This window comes from Wyeomyia smithii, chromosome 3, assembly GCF_029784165.1.
Source record: "Wyeomyia smithii strain HCP4-BCI-WySm-NY-G18 chromosome 3, ASM2978416v1, whole genome shotgun sequence".
Classification (NCBI taxonomy): Eukaryota; Metazoa; Arthropoda; class Insecta; order Diptera; family Culicidae; genus Wyeomyia; species Wyeomyia smithii.
The window spans coordinates 58789608-58809973 of NC_073696.1; the positions used below are offsets into that span (position 1 = coordinate 58789608).

The 20366-nt window shown below is 37.4% G+C and overlaps 1 protein-coding gene across 12 annotated transcripts in view; it reads right to left on the reverse strand.

Annotated features, from left to right (window-relative positions):
- The window catches only part of LOC129727079 (arrestin domain-containing protein 3-like), a 38439-nt gene continuing 18073 nt past the window's right edge, over positions 1-20366 (reverse strand). For 8 of the 12 annotated variants that reach the window (XM_055684505.1, XM_055684504.1, XM_055684502.1 and 5 more), the window contains 8 exons: positions 14069-14481; positions 10553-10623; positions 9658-9849; positions 8194-8289; positions 7984-8054; positions 1961-2261; positions 1542-1656; positions 1-1264 (listed from right to left, as the gene is read on the reverse strand). In XM_055684505.1, the coding sequence (XP_055540480.1) occupies positions 1026-1264; positions 1542-1656; positions 1961-2261; positions 7984-8054; positions 8194-8289; positions 9658-9849; positions 10553-10623; positions 14069-14180 (1197 nt within the window). In that variant the 5' untranslated portion in view covers positions 14181-14481 and the 3' untranslated portion in view covers positions 1-1025. Of the gene's footprint in view, positions 1265-1541; positions 1657-1960; positions 2262-7983; positions 8055-8193; positions 8290-9657; positions 9850-10552; positions 10624-14068; positions 14541-20366 lie in introns of all 12 variants that reach the window. The other 4 variants (XM_055684498.1, XM_055684497.1, XM_055684501.1 and 1 more) reach the window with 2 other exon arrangements.

The window sequence follows — 20366 nt, forward strand, 5'->3', positions numbered from 1 at the left end:
TTGTTGTGAATTAAGGGTCTCGTTTTCTTATTTCAAACAGTATTCATGGTGCTCGATTACTTTAATTCATTGTTTAAAACGTGTTTTACAACTAATTCCAATTTTTGCTAGTTCTGCTTAGGACTATCATCATTAGTGTACGGCTTACACATCAACGTATGCTACTATCTGACGAGAGTTTTTCGTTTGATACAATTGAATCATGTGGTAGGTTTCAAAATTTTTTACTGTCAACTCATCAAGCCATGTTTACAAAACTAGTTGGTATAGGTGCTGATATATTTATTATTAACTTATATCAAGTTTCAACGTGACATATAGTTTTTAAATTTATCAGTTGCTGTTGGTAACCATAGTTATTCATCTAAGTAGCTATTGTGACTTACAGTGAAACTTACAATTTTGGATTTCTCGTGATAAAACTTTAATAGTAGGTAAGAAGGTAGTCTCTTACGCTTTTTCTGCCTTAATCCTGATTGTAGGTATGATCGGTTTCTATCATCTTATCGTTTTACATTTAATCCGACATTAATTTAACAGCTAAGGTCGATTTGAACTATTCATTCCTTTTTGGTAAGTTTTTCAACTTCAAAATTGTTCTTGAACACTCAAAAAAATCTTTCTTCATGAACAATAAAGTTCACGCTAGTTGGATTACCATACAAGATGTTTTCCTACGAATTTTGCTGAGCCTGTGGAAACGTTGGCACATGATTTAAAGCTCTGGTATTTGGTAGATTTATACTTTTTTTACAAACTAATGTGGCATATTAGTGCTTCACACCTCGAGCAACAAGTGCAAGAAATATCGCACCGCAGGGAGTTGTACATGAATTGTTGAACACGTCCTACACTGTGCTACTGTTGCTACTATCGTTATGATTTTATGTAAAGCTTTTAGGCGCGGTGAAGTGTGGCGAGGCGAACGGGTTTCCCGCTGGGAGTGTGTTTGGAAGTAAGGTGCTCATTATCACTGGCATCAAGACCTAACTTTACTGTTACATTTTCGTTTCGGACAAACTGTATCATTTCCGGTGAATTTCGGCGATTTCGATATCACATGAAGATTTTTTGCGGTTGCTCCGTCCAGCCGCTCGGGCTGATTTTTGCTGCGAGCTGCGAACTACTGTCAGGTAAACCGGGCGATACAGCGGAGCCACATCACGATACTCGTTATCGCTGACATTGCATCCATCGTAAACTTCCCCCAGGAGGAACTCCGGGCCGATGTAGATGCCACCTTCTACGTGATCGACGGCCACTTCTGTACGGGATGAAAAATGCACTGCGATTAAATTGTTATCGTTTGGGGCCATTCCAAAGCCACGTGGTCATATTTTGATAAATTTTTAAGCTTTTTTCAAAAAAAAAAAAAAAAAACTCTACTATTTGATAGCAATTATCAAACGTAAAAGTGGTTTGCTCTTCAACACCTCACCCTTTCTTTTGTGTTTTTGGCATTCCTCTCTCACTGACCACGTTGATTAGGAATGACCATTGCGGCGAGTAGATTCTGTGAAACGCCTATTAATTGATCTTACCATATCCTATTTGCGGTTGCAGATTGCTGTTTGGTATTCGAAATGGCACCGTCCCGATGGTGATGGGAAAGTTTATGTGTAGATCATCTCCGGAATTTTCAAACTCCAAGCATGTCTGAAGATATACGAGGTAAAGCATTTGTATTATATTCATGATAAAAAAATGTACGATTGTTAATAAACAACACCTGTGCTATATTCACACAGTCACACAGTACCATGTACCATAGAAATTTGTCTAAACTTTGAATAGTGTTGCTAAAAGCGGCTTTGTTATGCCATTCCTTCTTTCATAAGAGTACTCTCAAAATGGAACCTGAATGCGGTCCAACCATATTCGCCTAGTTAGAAGGTGGAACGTACATTGCATCTACTGCTATCCCGTTACGTGGTGTGACTTGCCCGGCGAATGTACTCACCGTAAGGGTGTAGTAAATCTGCACCAGTCGACAGACGCCCATCAGCGTTGTTGGAACGGTCGGTATCCGCAGGCTGGCACTGGTATCCTGGTGGTCCCTCGACGCAACAGGTTCCCCCCGGTACTCAAGCACCAGGTGTTGGATCTCTTTTGTTACTCCGAGCACGCCTCGCTCGACGAAAAACTCGCAAAACTGCACCAGCCGTACTTTCAGTGTCACACCTTGCTCGCCCTGATTGTCGATGATGGCTTTGAGCTTCACTGTTTCGCCACAGCAGAATGCAGTCCGATCCAGGGAGCAGCTATACCAGAAGGAACGAACGAAATTCGTTTTATTCAGAACGTGTGCAAGTGATGATTATAATGTAGGGAGATGCTTCTGTAAAACTGTGTAGAAGATTTCGTTTGCTCACATCACAATTTAGCCACGTGATGATTTACATGGTACGGAATCAAATGTACCTTCCAGGAGGTGCAGTTTTTTTTACTGAAATGTGAATACAGTATTCTGACAGAAGACCTATTCAACTTGTTGTCTCCAGAATAGATTGTTATGAAGATAGAAAGTCTAAATAACGCTTCATTCTTTTCGGATTTTGACAGCCTTATTTTGGGAGACTGCTTCCGCATAATTTGCATCTAAATTGGCTTTCTTTGACGTTGGTTTTTGTTGCACTTTGATTAAGTGCAATGCAAAAACTCACACTTTATTCGAATAGGCTTGATATTGTTGTGTATTGTACACACAATGAAAGCCAGGATATTTTTCGTTGCTTACGTCTGTATAGCAACATGGCAGGAGCATCTGGATGAAAACGCCTGAAATGGTTGCTGGATACGTCTTCCAGCAATTTTTGGGGCTTCTATCTTTGTTTTAATTGACTTTTGTGTGCGATTATGGCATTTTCTAGGGCTTTTAAAGTAAAATAGCGGCTAAACTAATAGAGTTATATGCTTGATGTCAAAGAACAACTTGTAGAGTAGACTTCAATGTTTAATTTAGTCAACTACAAAATCCATGTTAATCACACATTTCAGACAGAAAATTGCAGTTTAGTTCTCAAAAAAACATACGATTTCCTGCATAATCAATAACCATAAACGGATGATAATCCATATGGTTTAACGATACCCCATACAGTCGGGACTATATCCCGAACTAGGTGTTAGGCACGTTTTATGGTTATTGATTATACGGGTTCACATTTATTCATTTCTAAGTGCTCCTTAATTCCTCTAGTTGGACGTTTTCAAGACACTATTGATTACGAATTTTTTTCAGCTTTCCAACGAAATCAACAGAATTGAGCTAGCTATCATACTTCTTGTGCTAGACCACATTAAAGGCAAACATAACCGAAAACTGAAAAAGTGAATAACTCTGCAGCAGTTGGATTTTAAGTGAGCTACCTAACACCCTGTATAATCTTTAGGATAAGAGACTTTCGTTTTTTTTTTACGATTGTATGCATAATGGTTAAAGTAAAAGTCTGTCTGTAATAAAATAATTTAGAATCTTTGGGACAGCTAGGCTTTTTATTTGACTCTAAGAACGCCGAAATCGATCCAGCCATCTCCGAGGAAAGTGAGTGAATTTGAAAAGTATTCGGAGTAAACTACTTTTCATAACTTTTGAACCACATGTCCAATCATTGTGAAATTAATTGGTTATGGGTTTTGAAGGTAGACCGTTCATTTTGGTACATAACGGATAAAGTTACAGTCTAATTACAGTGTAATTAAATAGTGTATTATGAGGTATCTTTTTGTCCATTTGACACTATTTCTGTAAAAATCGATCTTAACAATCTCTGAGAAAAATAAGTGACTTTGAGCAGTCTTTTGAATATGTTTCTTTTTAACACGCGATTTAACATTCTATACATAACGGACAAAGTTACAGTCCGATTACAATAAAATTTAATTGGGTTTTTTGGGGCAACTAGACCTTACATACAATACTAATTTTGTGAAAATCGGTCCAGTCGTCTCTGAGAAAAATGGGTGAGTTTTAACAGCCTCCGGAACACGTTTCTTTTGATAACTTTTGAACCACATGTTCAATCATTATAAAAATCATTAGTTAAGGATTTTCAAGGAAGTCTTTTTTTTTGACAACAGTTTTGTAAAAATTGATTGCGTAGTTGAGGAGATATTGAAGTTTCGTGATTTTCACACACATTTCGAAACACAGTGCCTAAATTAAAAGTACGATGACAATGAAATTCAATAACATCCTATGGGGCCTCCAGATATTTCATTTGCAACTGATTTCGTGAAAATCGGTTCACCCATCTCTGAGAAATATGAGTGAGTTTAAACAGCCTCTGGATTAAATTTCTTCACATAACTTTTGAACCATATATTCAATCATTTATAAGTTAAGGGGTTTGGAGACGGCCCGTTCATTTGACACCGGTTTTATTAGAATCGGTTGGGTGGTTTCTGAGATATTGATGTTTCGTCATTTTTACATTTTGATACATAACCTCTAAACTAAAAATCCGATTACAGTGAAATTCAATACCAACCTATGGGGCAACTAGACCTTTCATTTGCAATAAATTTCATGAAAATCGGTCCAGCCATCTCTGAGAGAAGTGAGTGAGAAAAAAAAGTTGCACATACACACACACACACACATACACACATACATACATACATACAGAGAATGCTCAGCTCGTCGAACTGAGTCGAGTGGTCTACGATATTCGGCCGCTGCACTGTGGTCCAGAAATCAAAAAAGGTGGTCAAAAGTCATTTTCTCACGAACGTTACATTTTAGAGCAATCTTGTCTTCGGAAAAGTTTTAGAGTGAAAAAAGACCCTTCTTTTGACAATAACAGATAACTTAGTAACAATTATCAATTATTGGGATTATTTTTTAGTTTGAAATGGTGATGAATTTATGTGCAGCAATTTCCTGCTAATATGAGTTCAAGCCCATTTTTTTCTTGGTTCGCATCTTAATGGATCTATCCGGAAAATCTTCAGTATAAAAAAGCATCCATCAGAATCTAGGAAATCGTTCCAAGATATCGCCAAAGGTGATGCTCGATCCTCAAACAGATTTTGATCATCTTGACATTTGTTGTCGGATTTACCAGCTGCAGTCCCTCATGATGTACGGAACCGATGAAAGCTCATTCGGATCTTCACCGGATGAGCTTTCATCAGTTCCGTACATCATGAAATTTTCCAACATCGACATTTTTGGAACTGATCACATGAACATACACTTCCGAACTGGAAGGATTGACTGATTTTCACGGCAACGAATAACAACACGTCGACAAGCACTATAGCACCAACATGGCAATGTGCCTGACTTGCGGTTACTTTTCTCTTCGATGTAGAATGTAACGGCAAGTCAGTCACACTCAAAGTTTTTATCATTAAATCAATGATGGAATGGTTTTTACTACGCAATAAGTGCAGGCTAGTAAGCAAACTATATTTTAGCATGAATATTGTTAAAATATTTCATGTTAAATAAGTGATAACTGAGCGTGAATAAAATATCTTTCGAAGCTGTTTTCTCGATTTTATATTTTTACGGATGGGACTGACTTGCGTTTACCGGCAATGCAGTCTTACTCAAAACTTTTAGGAAAAGTTTAAAACATTATTTCTTTTTGTCTTCATGTGTTTGCTTATTTTACAATTATTTGCATAGAATTTTTTTTCTAGCCTGAAGTCAATCCAAATTTTATCCTTATTGAAAATATTATAAATCCTTGTAACTGTTTGATTTAAATTTTCTTGTTTGGTTTTTTGGTACCCACATCAAATAATACATGACAATTTTATTAAATTTCATATCAAGATCCTTGGCCAAATATAAATGATGTAGAATACTAGTAATTAAGGTGAGCACTCTTCAGTTTCACTGTTACGTGAAACGAGTCCTATTGAATATTGTTAGCTTTATTGTTGAATGTTTTTCACAGCGCTACGACATAGTTCTGAACTTTGAATTCCATCGATTTGACAGGTTTCAATTTTTTTGCAATTATTATCAATTTGTTAGTGTATCATTTTCTTTTAAATTCCTAACAGTTAACAGTTATTCTCATTTTTCATTATTGTTTCAGTGGTGTCATATATTTTTGAGTACCAGATTTGTTTTGTCGTGAATCGTTCCTTATGTATTATTTAATAGCTGTGCAAACGTTTTGGAGCCCAAGGTTTTGCAAGGTTTTGGAGCCCAAACGCCTCCTGCAGGAAACGGCAAGATGCTATTTTTTATGACTACCGAGCATTTGAAGCAGCATTACACGGTGCTTAGTCAAAAAGAAAAAAAAAACTCAACGGGAAGTACGTAAGCGCAAAGAATATTTGGCATGTGTCTGAATTAGTGTTATGAGAGCGGGAAAACTGATCAGGCAGCTAACAGTCTAGAAATATAAGAGCAAAAAATACAGTATAAAAAATAGAGTACCTATGTTGCTTTAGGCACCAGAAGCCAGGAGTTGAAAAAATCATAGCACGGTTGCACAAATTCGTAGTCACTCTTAGTAACAATATTCTGTTTACGAAAACAATTTATTCCCGTTCGTAAGCAACGACATGCTACTTTGGGATCTAATTACATGTTGGCAAACAAAGGTCAACTGTCTGCAGAGAATTGTTACGGTCCCACGTGTTGGCAATTGTTAGGGAAAGAAAAAAGATATATTAGTTCAACATTTGTTTAACCCTCTAGTGCCCAAGTTAATTTCTAGACGGGCTTCGGTAAAATCAATATGAATCATTATAAACGGTTTTTAAGTATTTATTGAAGCTTTTTAGAGGTTTGACTGAAGCCCGCCAAATGGCGGTCTTGGGCACTAGAGGGTTAAGAGAACCGCAGAGAACTCGGTGTGCTCTTATAAACGTCAAAGCTTTGATATTAATTGTAAAATGGAATTCTAGACGTGCCTCCAATCCAGACAGTAGTTTTGATCTTTTGTGGCATGCATTGTTGCGAACGTTTCTTGCTGTTCACCTCTTTCGTTTTTCCTTTTTGCAGTGTGTTTTTCCAGACGTGTTTGTATTCCCCCAGTATTACTATTTTCTTATCGTCTTCATCGACCTTAAAATCGCATCAAGCTAGCTATTAGAATGTAGAACGTGCTATGGGTCTACCAAATTTTCGAAGTTTTAGAACCGTTTTCAGTTTTTTTTTATCAGTGTGGAGAGAAGTTTACTTGTGAAAAAGTCCTTTGATATTAAACGGCTTTAAGTCCTTTGATATTAAATGGCCTCATTCTTCTATCTTATGCTATTAAGACTCGAACCCATGATCACCGACTTGTCAAAGTGAACTCTATAAACTTGCGGCTGAAAATCTCTCTTACAATAATTAAAAAGACACATCACTTTTTAAAGCTGAAAAAGTTCCGAGGGCCATAGTGGAAAAAATGCTTGATTTTACCACAAAGTTGAAACGTTCCATCGAAATCACCAGCACAAAATCGGTATGTATGTAAATATATAACTAACCGTATTCATTGAATATGCAAATGTCAATTGATCCCATTCACGCGAGCCTTATGTCATTGAGCAATTGCACTAGTATATCAAGCTTTGAGCACGCAACAGATATGTTATCACATTGAAAGCTATGTAAACCCACTCAACGCTACAAATGTAATCGAATGGGTAAGCGGCATGAAAAGGCTGAGGTACTACCGGATACGCGTTCTTGCTCAACGCTATAAATACGCGAATATATGTATACTCGTTTCCATTTGTCTAACAGGCCACGCGTGTTGACCCAAACCCAATAAAATGCTGCCCCTTTTGATGACACGCGTCAACAGAAAATTACGTGCTGCTAAAATAATTATTTCTGCTTTGTATTCCGTCACTCTGGCACACTTCCAGAGCTGTCTTTCGGGCGCTTACAACATGATTTTTTTATGCTAGCGATTTTTTCCATCAAGTGACTAGCACTGGATAAACATTCTGTTGTTGTTGAGAATAATAAACGGTTGCTTGACAAACGTCTTACTAAATTGATTGTACGCTGCTTACACTCACCTCAGCGTGACAGGTCCTTTGGCACAACACAAACAGCATCTCACCTTTTTGTCCTGAGCCGAAACCGGTTTCTGCGTATAATGAAAAAGAGGGGAAATTGGCAGAGAGGAAAAATGGATTCAGTGAAGACCGATGTAATCTGGGTGAGAAGCATTAATAGTGACTGTATATTTCGCTCCATAACACCACAGTATACCGTAACTAACGTACCAAATATTGCTCGTCCATACAGTCGATGTGTGGTCCCACCACGGTGAAATATTTGATTCCTTGCGGCGGTGAAGCGTACGGGATATCTATGGTAGCCTAGGGCGGGAGAAATGAGGACGAAGAAGAAAGAATCACATTAGCACACGGGGGCTATATTTGTGCTGCACTTTTCTACTTAACCAGGAAAACATCGTGCAGAAGCTGCTGAATGATGAATAGGCTCGTAAAATTTTGGAGGAAAAGTTCGCTTGTCTTGTCAATATTTCATATACTCGCAACGAGGCACGTTCATCAATCAATCGATTATTTCTGATACGATATGCGACGGCACACGTTGAGATAACTTTATTGCGATCATCATTGGGTAGTAAATACGGAATCATTGCCAATATATAGTGATACAACAAAATACCATGCGTTAGCACTGTACAAATGTTGATGGAAACGCATGGTTGATAGCCACTAAAATGTGTAATACATTGCGGGATAAGATTGGCGCTCTAGAAACGATACCATTAATATTCCTGGTTGAAAATCTCTTTCCGAAATCACTTTCTGAATTTCATTTCTATTTGTAACAGGATACAAATTTTACTATAAACTGCCCTAATAATAGACTCCTTTGTGAGCTTTTTTTCCTATCTCTTAAATTGTCACTTTCACTGAGGTTCACATCGAAATTAAACCTGCGTGTTTTTGTGTCCTGAGGCAGCAACCCGTGGTACGTTTTTTGTGTCTGTATTAATTTCGTTTCATACCATTTTTCTGGTCCTGCGGGTTGATTACGAGACACTTTTTTAATTACGCGACTGTTTCTTGCCTGCAGTAGTTGTCCTGTGAGTTCTGGAAAAGGTCAAGCAGCTGCGTAAGTCGGTGAAATTTGTTTGATAATTTGTTTGTTATGACTATTCATCGTGGAGTGTTCAAGTTTCGCCTTTGAGTAATTAAAACATAATACTACTCCTTCAATTAATAACTCTGTGTCAGCTCCTAAATCATGGTTTAACTCTACACTGTTTTAAATCTTTTTGTTCAACCTTTTGTAGTGCCATACAGCCATAGATTCGGCTGTATTTCGTGCAAGAAGAAAGTGGAAAGGGAGAAAATATGGAATATTTTTTTACTCCACAGGCAGCTCTCGTAAAGAATTTCAAGGAAGATTGAGTAGTTTACATTATTTTCTTCGGATTGGGAATTTAGATTTGGCCTAAAATTTGTTTCAGTTGATGAATTTCACTTGACCTTTTTTAAAAAGAACTTGTAGATTTCCTGTTAGATTTCAAGTGTGTAACTGTCAAGGTGTCTGAATTGCCGTTGTAACTGTCAGCAACTAGATGAATTCTGAATTCACACAAAATCCCTCCTATGACTATGACTTTGAGCAGCATATGATTATTCCACTACTTTTCGTGCCACTCGGCAAAGCGAGCAGGAAATGACACCACTCAAAACGCGATTACGTACCTTAACAAAGTAACGAATGTAACAGGCACGAGATTCGAAGCTGCAGGGAAGGTTAGTTTCCGGGATGTTGAAATGGAACGGAAACTGGTGCTGGCCGCGTATCAGTACCGGCACGGTGACATCCAATCCTTCGCCGGCACGTTCACCCCAGATTACCGCCCGTTCGTCGATGTACAGCTGGTCGTCCTTCACCTAGTTTGCCGGAGTAGAGTGGAAACGGGGAAAGTGCCTGTACTAAATGAATACCATCAAAGATGAGAGTTCAAGGTTGAACACCGCTACTGTTAGGATAATGTCAAGTGCCTTTTCCAAACGTTTGACGTCCGAGCTAGACCGAATTGTAATGTTGTGATGGAAATGCATGTATATTTCATCTGCAGTCCCTTCACACAAATATTCGCATATTCAACACGTTCATTTCAATGACACGAAAGCGGTAGTAACAAAGTATATAAAACCATCTTTGTGGTATGGCTCGCGTGACTCGGAATTGCAATAGGGCTGCTGTAAAACAGACATGACTGGGTGATTCTGCAATTTGCGTGCTTTCAAACAATTTGTGGTTTACAATATTGAAAACTGAACACATTGTTGATGTTGTTTCATTGGTTGGTAAACGCGAAAGCATCGATGTTAATTAGTCATACCACTCACATAATATTATGATTACCGACAAACCGCAAAATCAACATATATACTAGAAATTGGCTCTAGGATAATTATTATTTTGTTAATCTATCAGGAAACTATGTTTGATGGTAGGGCAGAGAAAGATTTAGTTGTAATGAAATTTGCATCAGATAATGCCTACGTTCTACAAAATAGTTACATGTTCCCTAAATCTTCCTCCGAGGATTAGTTTTGAGTTGAGAACACAGCCTAGGAACACAATTACCGTTCGCTTATCTCCAGACACGAACACTTTCCACTCCACATGAGCCTTCCCTCGTAGCAGCAAACGTATGGCTGAAAAGAGAAAAGGAAAAGCCTATAGTTAAGGTTTGATGCAGCGCTGCATTTTGCCACCGACATCGTGCATGAACATGGCAACCACAGATAGTCTCTGCGGGATGTAGAAACGGTTTTGCAGTGTGCCACTTGACTTTTAAAGTATTTTAAAGATTTTGAACTGATAAATCTGTCGTCGTATGTTCGGTTAGGGTTTGCAAATATGTTACAAACTTACAGTGAGCGAATTTTTAAGGGACTAGTTTTTGAAACTGAATTTAATATTATTTTTAACTATTAGGTAACAAATTAATCAATCTTGGAAAGGATCAATCGAATTACAGATGAAGGTATACATTTTATTATTTTGTTCTTTAAAAAAACTGCTGTTTTTTCAACAGGACTCGAAATAAAAGGCTGTTGTTTGTTTGGTTTCTTCTAGTTCACTGGCCAGCATCGTATCCCGAGAGCAGATGGGTGGGTTACACCACAAAAAGAAAAATAAAAAAAGGTAAAAAAAATATTAAAAATTATTCACACTGGTCAACACAGGTGTGGCGCTAAAGCATAAACTGGAAAAAAGAAAAAGCTATAATATTTGTGAAAGCTATGAAAAGCTATAATATTTGTAAAGCAGCATTTTTTTCGCTTTTGTCTACCAGTGTTATCTAAAAAAGCTCATTTTTTTAAAAATCTGGCTGGCTAAACATTGATGATTGTTCGACCATGGGGAAATAAGAAAAATAAAGTTTAAATTTTTGAAAAAAAAAAATATTTTTTTGTTTGATTCAACACAGTTTGTTAGCTTTATGTGATGTTTTCAGTAAAAAAATGAATAATATTTTTATCGTTCCAGAAAAAATGTACACTATAAGGAAACAAAAATTTTCTTGGAAAAAATAATTATAAACTGAATAAGGTATGGGTTTTATTTTCGTTAGGTTTGTCCAATAATCGTGTATGCAGAAGTGTGTTAAAATGCCGCATAGTAAGTGCTCGATGGGTTCGTCGTTTCTACATTGGCTAACGGGAAAAGTAATTTAAGTCTTTGGTGAAGATATCTTTATCAAAGGCAAATGGTTAAAACGCTATAATCTTTAATTTTTTCCAAGTTGAGGTCTACGGCAAAACCTGTGTTTACCAGTATAATATTTCTGACTTTCCAGAAAAAGTATAGGTACTTTGTAAAAAAATACGAGAAAAAAATTTCGTTTATTTTAAAAAAAGCATAACTTTTTTAGTTTTTATATTTTTATTTGTTTTAATTTTTCTCCGAATAGGGGAACTGTTCCACTATTCATCTCATTAAGCCGATATTGACGAAGAATGCACGGATTAAATACCAAATTTTTACGAAATCATTGAACAAATAAACAAAAACCGCCTACGTGCTCTTATGGAATCGCCCAGCATTTGTACATTTAGTAAACTTTATCCTTGAATTTTGTAAAGCAAACCATTTTTCACAACGCTTCCATATCCATCTCAAAACTTGAATCACTGCTCAATTATTCATCTCACGACGCCCCCATATTCATCACACTGTTAATTATGAATGAATCACATTATCATGAATGAACGTAGCCGCAGACTGTCGAAGTAAATTACCTAGATATCTGCTGTAGTTGTTTACGTCCAAAATTAGTAACCTAGGTAACCACTGCAGTGCTGTCGATTTATGTCAATTAGGGTAATCGCTCCTATATTCATCTCAGTGCCTATTAGGGTGGGGCAAAGTGATCAGTTTTCCAAGTTTTCAGAAGAGTTATTCCCAAGAAAATTTCCTATACATATCATGTATTGATATATTTTTAGGAGCCAACTGGACATCCCTATAGAAAAAAGTTTTGAAAAAGTGGTTTTTCCCATATAAATCGTATGGAAGCTTTAAAAATCGGGCGCAAATCGAGCGTTTCACCGATAGATCTGAAAAATTACACAGTTGTTATAGGACCTTTAAGGAACACGAAAATGGCATGGGAGCGAAAAAATAACACCATCGTTTTCTTCCCATATAACCGTGTCCCAGTCTAAAGAACATGCTTCACTGTGAATGTTACTTAGAAAACTTATGTTTCATTAAAGTAACGTTTAATTGTCTTAACTGTCTAAAGTTTCTCTCTTATCGAGATGCATCTCTTTTTACCCTAAAATAAGGTTCGAGTTATCATTCAAGATTATCAAGATAAATTTTTTGACAAGTCAAAATTTCTTTGAGCCGCAGTGCATTACAAATTTAACTTCGGCTCTACTTTATTATAAAAACATTCTTAGAAGTATGTATTTTATATAATTGAAGTCACTTTAGTTGTTCCTTGTTTTCATGAAATCCTCAACTATGAACATAGTTTTGTTAATTTGGAACCGGTTATTGCAAATAGTAGGGTACCAATGGAATGCAATAAATACAACCATATGACAATCTGGGTAATAATAAGTAAGCGATTAGCGAAAGTTCCGCTAATATGAGTCTAGCGTTTAGCGATTATCGAGCTAAATTCTCCAGTTAGCGAATTAGCGATTAGCGTCGCTAAATTAACAGTTAGCGGTGCCCATCTTTGCCCATTTCTGCAATAATCCCCTGGAAATTGTGTTAGTGTATGTACGGATGGTGTGGAAGATATGTTTGGAAATATTTCTAAAGTCGTGACAAGAATTAAAGAAAAGGCAAGAAATTGTGATAGCAGCACATATGTGTTAAAAATGTTATTTTGTGCAATTGGTAATTTTTTTAGTGTGACGTCTAGGTAAAGTTGGAGAAAATAATTTTGTCTTGCCGAAAAATATACACTCCGAAAAAAAAAGCTGTTCTTCTAATCAAAATAAATAATAAAAAGATATGAAAATTGATTATCTTAAAAAGCTCGTTGCTTAATTTTTGAAATAAAATCTACAGGGGATTAATTAAACAATTCTGGTAGTCTGATTATGGAGAAATAGGATACGAAAAAGTTGAAATTCAAAAACAGAAGAGAAAAAAAGTAATGCCAGAACGGTTCGTTTAATTGGTATAATGTCTTTACAACACACTGTTAGCTGAACAATGATAGTTGACTGAACTTGAACAAAAAAAAAGTAAAAAAAAATGTGTCAAAATAAACTTTTCAACTTTTCTGTTTCCTATTTTACTAGAAGCATTATTACTTTACCTAGGAGTACCCAGGAGTACACTTATCAAACAAACCATTCTGGCTCTGAGAATATTTGTAATCATTTTTATGGAATTGCACACATGTGAGCAACACTTAGCTTGCTATGCTATATAAATACGTGTGCAAATTTCCATTCAAATAAAAAATGCTTAGATACGTTACATCTAAATAAAAAGTTAGCATAGCATTCCCAGATTTTGCAGGTCAATTAACTTTACTATTTCCTTAAATGATTTTGCTACCCTAGTTATTTTTCAAAAATCAATTGTAAGGATATCGTTCAACACAGAAATAAAGGAACCAATACTCACATTTCAGTTTGAAGTTCTCGGTGGTGTGAATCACTATCTTCCCTGAGAGTACCTCTCCGGCATAGTACTGCTCTTTGTCGAGCCGTATATCGAGCTCCTTTATGTAGTCCATCGTGAGAGGGAGGAGCCGTTTACAATTGGCCCCAACACGTGTCTCTTGCTGGCGGCGGTACACTATAGTTCTATAATAATTTTCAAACTTCACATGCTCCGCTGGGATTGACTTCCTGCTGCTGTCGAGCACAGCATTCAGTACAAAACGGCAATGGTTTGTAACCTGAAAGTTTTACGCTGCTCTACTGAACAAATTTGTCGCTATAAGTTTGAAGTCGGAAACCGCTGGAGCGCACAAGTTTATCTCATTAAATCACTGTTTATTCGCCTTCTAGTTTGTCGTCACTGTTCATTCATTTCTGCACTCAAAGGAATTAGTAATAAGGTAGTTGGTTCGATGAAAGTTTTATTTCAGGTTCTACCGTAACCAGATTTCTGTTAGGTTTATAATATTTCTAAAAGCCCCCCAATGATGGAACATTGAGTTGTTCAAATGCCCGGAAACATCTGACAGTATTTGACTGTTTTAAAAACTATCAGAAACCATCTACCCGATTATATCATTTACACAATTCTGGGGTGTGAACCGTTGTATATACTCATCCGGAGAGTAGTGCCAGGATGTGTGGAGTGCCACTGTTGGTTTTGATATTCGAGCAGGCATGATGACCGAATTAGCTGTTATGTAATGTTTTATAACATGTTGTAAAGCTAGACAACCACCGACTGGGTATGGTTGCAGCCTCAAGCACGAGAGCTATTAGCGAAACTAAGCTTTGTAATCGTTTGAATACAGCTCCCAGATAATAATTATCTATCGCCCAGCGTGAATTTTATTTCATCATCATACGAGCACGATGCGTCTCCATTGAAACCATACACTGTTTGGTATTTTGTTATAGGGTAATTTTCCACTGAAATCATACACTGTTTGGTATTTTGTTATTGGGGAATTTTCCACTGATTAAATTGTTGAAAATTTGATTTTTATATTTAGCAGTAGAATGAATTGCAATTTGTACGTGTTCTTTATATAAACCTCCAGCCATTTTGACGTAGAACTACGTCTTTTTTTCATGCCGAGTAAGTTCGGTAAATAGCTTGTGACATTTGAGAGGGAAAGATTTCGAACGCCAATAGCATTCAAACAATCGAATAAAAAGTAATAATCAATGTGTCATTGAATAGTTCAAATATCCAATAAACTTATGATATGATTATTATTATATTTCATTTTTCACGTGGTAAATTCAAGAAAAGTCCCCATTAAGGCTTACGCATCCACAAAGTTTTAATACATTCTGAGCGGTTGCTGCCAGTCCCATGGATGGATGCGTTGCGTTGGCGCGAATAAAATTGATTCTGCTTTGAAAAGCGTTTTTGACAGACAATTTAAGAGACAATATGGTAGGTACCTTGTTTTTCACAAACGTTAGTGCGGCTGAAAATGAAAAAAAAAACCTTTCCGTGCACTCTACATTCTTCCCGCTAGTTGGTAGAAGAGAATTTTGTAGCGTTTACGGTTTTTTTTTCCTCATCTATATCAGCGTTTACGGTTGTTGAGCATAACAAAACGTACGAAGCATTTTTCTATGTACCAACTACGTATAGCAACGACAACGAGTACGTACTCTAAATTGAGATTACAGTGATAGAAGCTTTTTTTTCTTGTTTGGTATACGAGTCTTAAAGAACCGCTTCGCTCCTGATGGTTAACCCGTGCAGTTAACCACGATAATTGAAGAACGGATAACGCTATATTGATTTTCCATGAGCACAGCACAATATATGCGAGGCCCTAACTCAGCACTTATGTTTTACTGTTCCGCTATTTTCCGTAAAATCTGCAAACGAATTACACATCGTTTCGCACATCCCTTCCGCCTTTTCGAGAATGATCTTATTACGAATGACATCCATTCTGATACGTGCGACAGCTCCGGTAAACCTATTGCTCGATCCGAACAACCAGTTGACTGACGCGGAAGGTACTAGATTTAGACGAAATATCTCGTTATACGCGTTTCGTAAGTTCGCGTAGGCCGAACAGTAATGTAATCGTCGTGAAAATAGACTTTCGAAACGAGATTTCGACAATTTTCCACAAAATGTTTGAATCAAAACGTAAAGACGACGATTAAAATGAGTGCTATTCAAACCTGGGTGTTGAATACGAGGTTTACCAATATTTTCAATAGTATGATAATAATATTTCATATTATATATTCATATTATTTTTCAGATACGAGAAGACATGCGTAAAGGTTGTTTATGTTCAATCAAAAACAGCATTGCGAAGATGTTTCCAGTGAGAGCTCAGCGATGGTTTTTGGTGGGCCCATTACTTCATACGACGAAAGAATAATTGCATAAATGGAATGATCCGAAAACCGAGGTAAAAGCAGCTAAATTTGTTGGCATGGTCATGACATCGGTTTTCAGGAATGCGCGTGCGAAAACAATCAAGGGCGAGTATAAATTGAACTTATTGAAGTGTTAAAATGATGAAATAAACAACAAAGGAAAGATAGAGTTTGTAGCTGACGGTCGAAGCTATAGGAAATCGCTAGAAAAGTTTATCAAACAAAAAAAAAGATAATATTGAAAAATAAATATAAATCTTTCAACAATTTTGGTGTTTCATTTGTCTGACAAAAGACCTTTGAGTCGAATCTCGTCTTATTGATGAATTAATCTTAAGGAAACAATAGAGTTTAGCCTATAGGGCCATATTTAAGCCATACTGTGGAACAATAAAGTTAATCATCTTCTTAGTGGAGTGTGTACAGTGCTTCATATGTTTTACTTCTAACACAAATCCGGGGAAAGTATACCTTATATTCGTGGTGACAGCGGTGGGATTCAAACCAACGCCATTTCTGATGCGCTTGTATATGTTTCTGCAGACGCAGATATAGCCAAGAGCTGCTATACATCTTCCAGATGGTCTCAAGGTACGATGCTGGCCTAATAAGCCAATCGTCGTAGGTTCGAGACTCGTCTCGGGAGAGACTGTTAGTGTCAGTAGGATCGTAGCGCTAGCCCCGCAATTCTGCCGTAATCTCGCAGACTGACGTATGCGACAGCGAGTAAAATTTTCAGCACGAAGCTTTTTCCAAAAACGTTTGTATAATGAGTGTTAGGACGAATTTCAACAATCTGATCTGTACAAAATGCATTAATATAATCACAAAACATTGCCGAACGTATAATTTGTGGAAAAAGGTTTATTAACTGAAGTTATGTTACCAACGTCATTTTGTTGTAGAAACAGCGATTTTCATTTTACTGTTTCCACAACCGATTGACGTACATCCATCGTAGTATGCGACAAGTCTCTCAACTTTTTTTTTCATAATCAGGCAAATAGTCGCGATTCGAGTATACTTTTTTGGAAATGAATTTGGTTTGGAATATAATAGCATTCGTGGCCTCTGCCATCTTCCATCTGCACTTCTTCCGTACAAAAAGCAAGTGCGCTTTAGTTGTCCACGAGCATGGACCAAGCTTCGCGGCCTTAGAGGGCTACAGTATGATCAATGTTTTGTAGATAGTCAACTTCGTTCCACGGCGAATTTTATTCGAGCAGTGCGTCCTCCGGAGTCCAACTTTCCACGACTTTCCACCATAGGACCTTGACGAATTTCTCTGCTAATGTCGTTCTCGGTAATCACCAGTTAGCCTAGGTGCACGCACTTGCCAACTACCTCGATTTCATCCCCGCTAAGCTGAATCCGTAGTCGGAGATTAACACAGTTTTCTCTGGGGTTAATTGTAGGCTTCTGTTCATCATCCCGTTAAAGGAAATATCCATGTTGGTGGTATTCGATAATTTTGGGATGTTTTCCAAAGAGCAGAAGTCGTCATCTTGGATTTCAAAAAGGCCTAGTTCCGGCCTCTGGGTATCATTCTGATTCCGGAAATTCTCATATTGGGTGGTATTTGGCCATTATGGTCTGTTCTTAAGAAACCAGAAGTTGCCATCTTAGAATTCAAAATAGTCTTTGGGGTCAATTATTGGCTCCTGGGCATCATTTCGATCATTTTAAGCTATTTTCGGGAAAAATTGTTTCGTATATGTGTGTTTTACTTGGAAGAGAGAGGAGTCGTACCACCATAGAAATATTTCCTGCTCCCGAAAGCATCTACAAGCTAAATTTGGTTTAATTTGCGAGTCGCTGAATGCAATAAGAGCATCACAAACATAGTTGGGTTGGATTTACGTCACGTTGAGTAGAAAAGGCGGTTACGTCATTGCGTTTTCGTGAATTAATGACGCTATTTTTCGCACTTTTGATAATATTTCGGTGCCTATAGGTCCGGTTTGGCGTGTTCTATCGTTTAATCGCAAAAAACACAAATCGGCCACTTTGGCGCTTACGTCAGTCTGCGAGATTACGGCAGAATTGTCCTGTACACTAAATAGTCGGCTGCAAAGTCTGTGTTTAAATAAACAGAAGGTCAAGTTCCGAATCGGAATGTTGGTGCACCAAGGCTTTGCTATACATGCGTCTTCACTCGCTGAATTTGTAATTGATGCAACGTACAGGTTTAATGCAGTCATATTCACTCACTACATATGAGTCATTCCATCTCAAGTGTGCAAAAACAGTACAAATGTGTCAAAGATCTTCTCAGGTTTGGCTCAAAGTTTGGGGAATTGTTCATGTACAGGTTGTTCAATAAGTTAGAACTTTTCAACGCTGCCTAGGTGCGCACCATGTGCATTCTGTGTATTGGTATTGGTATTGGTGTCATCAAGGACTAGGTGGTGAGGAAGCGGGTTCGTCGCAAAAGGAACCGCTCTATTCAGAAGACCGAAGCTTACCTATATGTTGATCGGGGCTGCCCACACCATCATGATGGAGGCCCTAAGATACAAGCCGTATTAGAAATGCAAGGTTTACGCGGTAACGGAGGTTACAACAAAGAAGAGACTGGTCAGAAATTCGTGTTTTCTGATGAGAAACTATTTGTCTTGCAAATAGCTTAGAATATTTTGTATAAATTTTTTTTGTACTTTTGTAAAGAGTATTCGAAGTACATCCTGTGACCTCATGAAAAAGTCCTAACTTTTGTGCCGATTGGACCATTTCTCGCTCGGTTGGACCCTACCCTTTTTTAATAAAAGGGTGATTTTTCATCAAAACAGTTATTTTAATCACAGACAAACAGACGTACCACTAGATGACGATTTTATGATTCAGAAAAATAACGATTATTACGAAATTTTATGTAGTAGGCAGTAATGTCGCCGGCGTCGCTATAAGCAAGCTGATTAGTAAAATAAAAAAAAAACGTCAGTGATAAAACTGGAGTTGCTATAAGCTAAGACAAAAATTATTTCTACGAAAATTAGACTTGGCAAAGCACGCACTTCACTAAGGGCGGAGATAAAAAGGAGCCTTCCTAGGTAACACGCGCTCGAGCTAAGTGCTTCGCAACGATTCAGCACGCAACAAATGAAGATCAGCACTACACACTACTACACAGCGAATATGTCTTTGTTGGTGTCTTTTCTAAAATTACATGGAGCGCATGGGGTGACTCAGAGTTATTTTGAAGTAGAATACTTCTCTCAGGAAGTTCGGCTACATAGGGATGTGAAATGAAAATCTAAAACCGAAAAAAGTGAAAAATATAAAAAAGAAATATATAAAAGATTCTTCCCAAGAGAAGATTATTGTAATTTTATTATTCACACTATTGTACTATTGAAAATAGTCAAGCCTTGTCAAAACGAAAAATTCGACCTCTGATTGGTCGTTATATGATTGCTTCCCAAGCACGGTTGACAGAATCATATACCTTGCAATTTAAAACATGCTATTTGGCCTATATAAGAGCCTGTTTCAGCCGAAGCCGCTCATAATAGTTCTAGACAGCGACAACAGCAGTCGTCCCCCCTTAGCAGCAGCACTAGCAGTGCAGTGGATACCAGCGATGGCGGAAAGCGGCCACAGCTGTGGCGCACAGTGCGTTGAATGTATGGGAATGCGGGACAAAAATCAAAACAGCCATTCTAGTTTTGCACATAAATTACGTGTTAAACATAAAAATAAGGGACATATGTACGACAAATTGCTCACTCTTGGTTCCAGAGGTATCATTCGAAAACGCGAATTTCAGTTGAAAGAGCAAACTTGAGCAATGGCAATCACTTCCAAAGTTTGAAGGACATTCCAAATGAGAGGAAAAAGTGAAATTCAGAGAGGTATTTTGGGGTACTTTTTTTGACGATCGA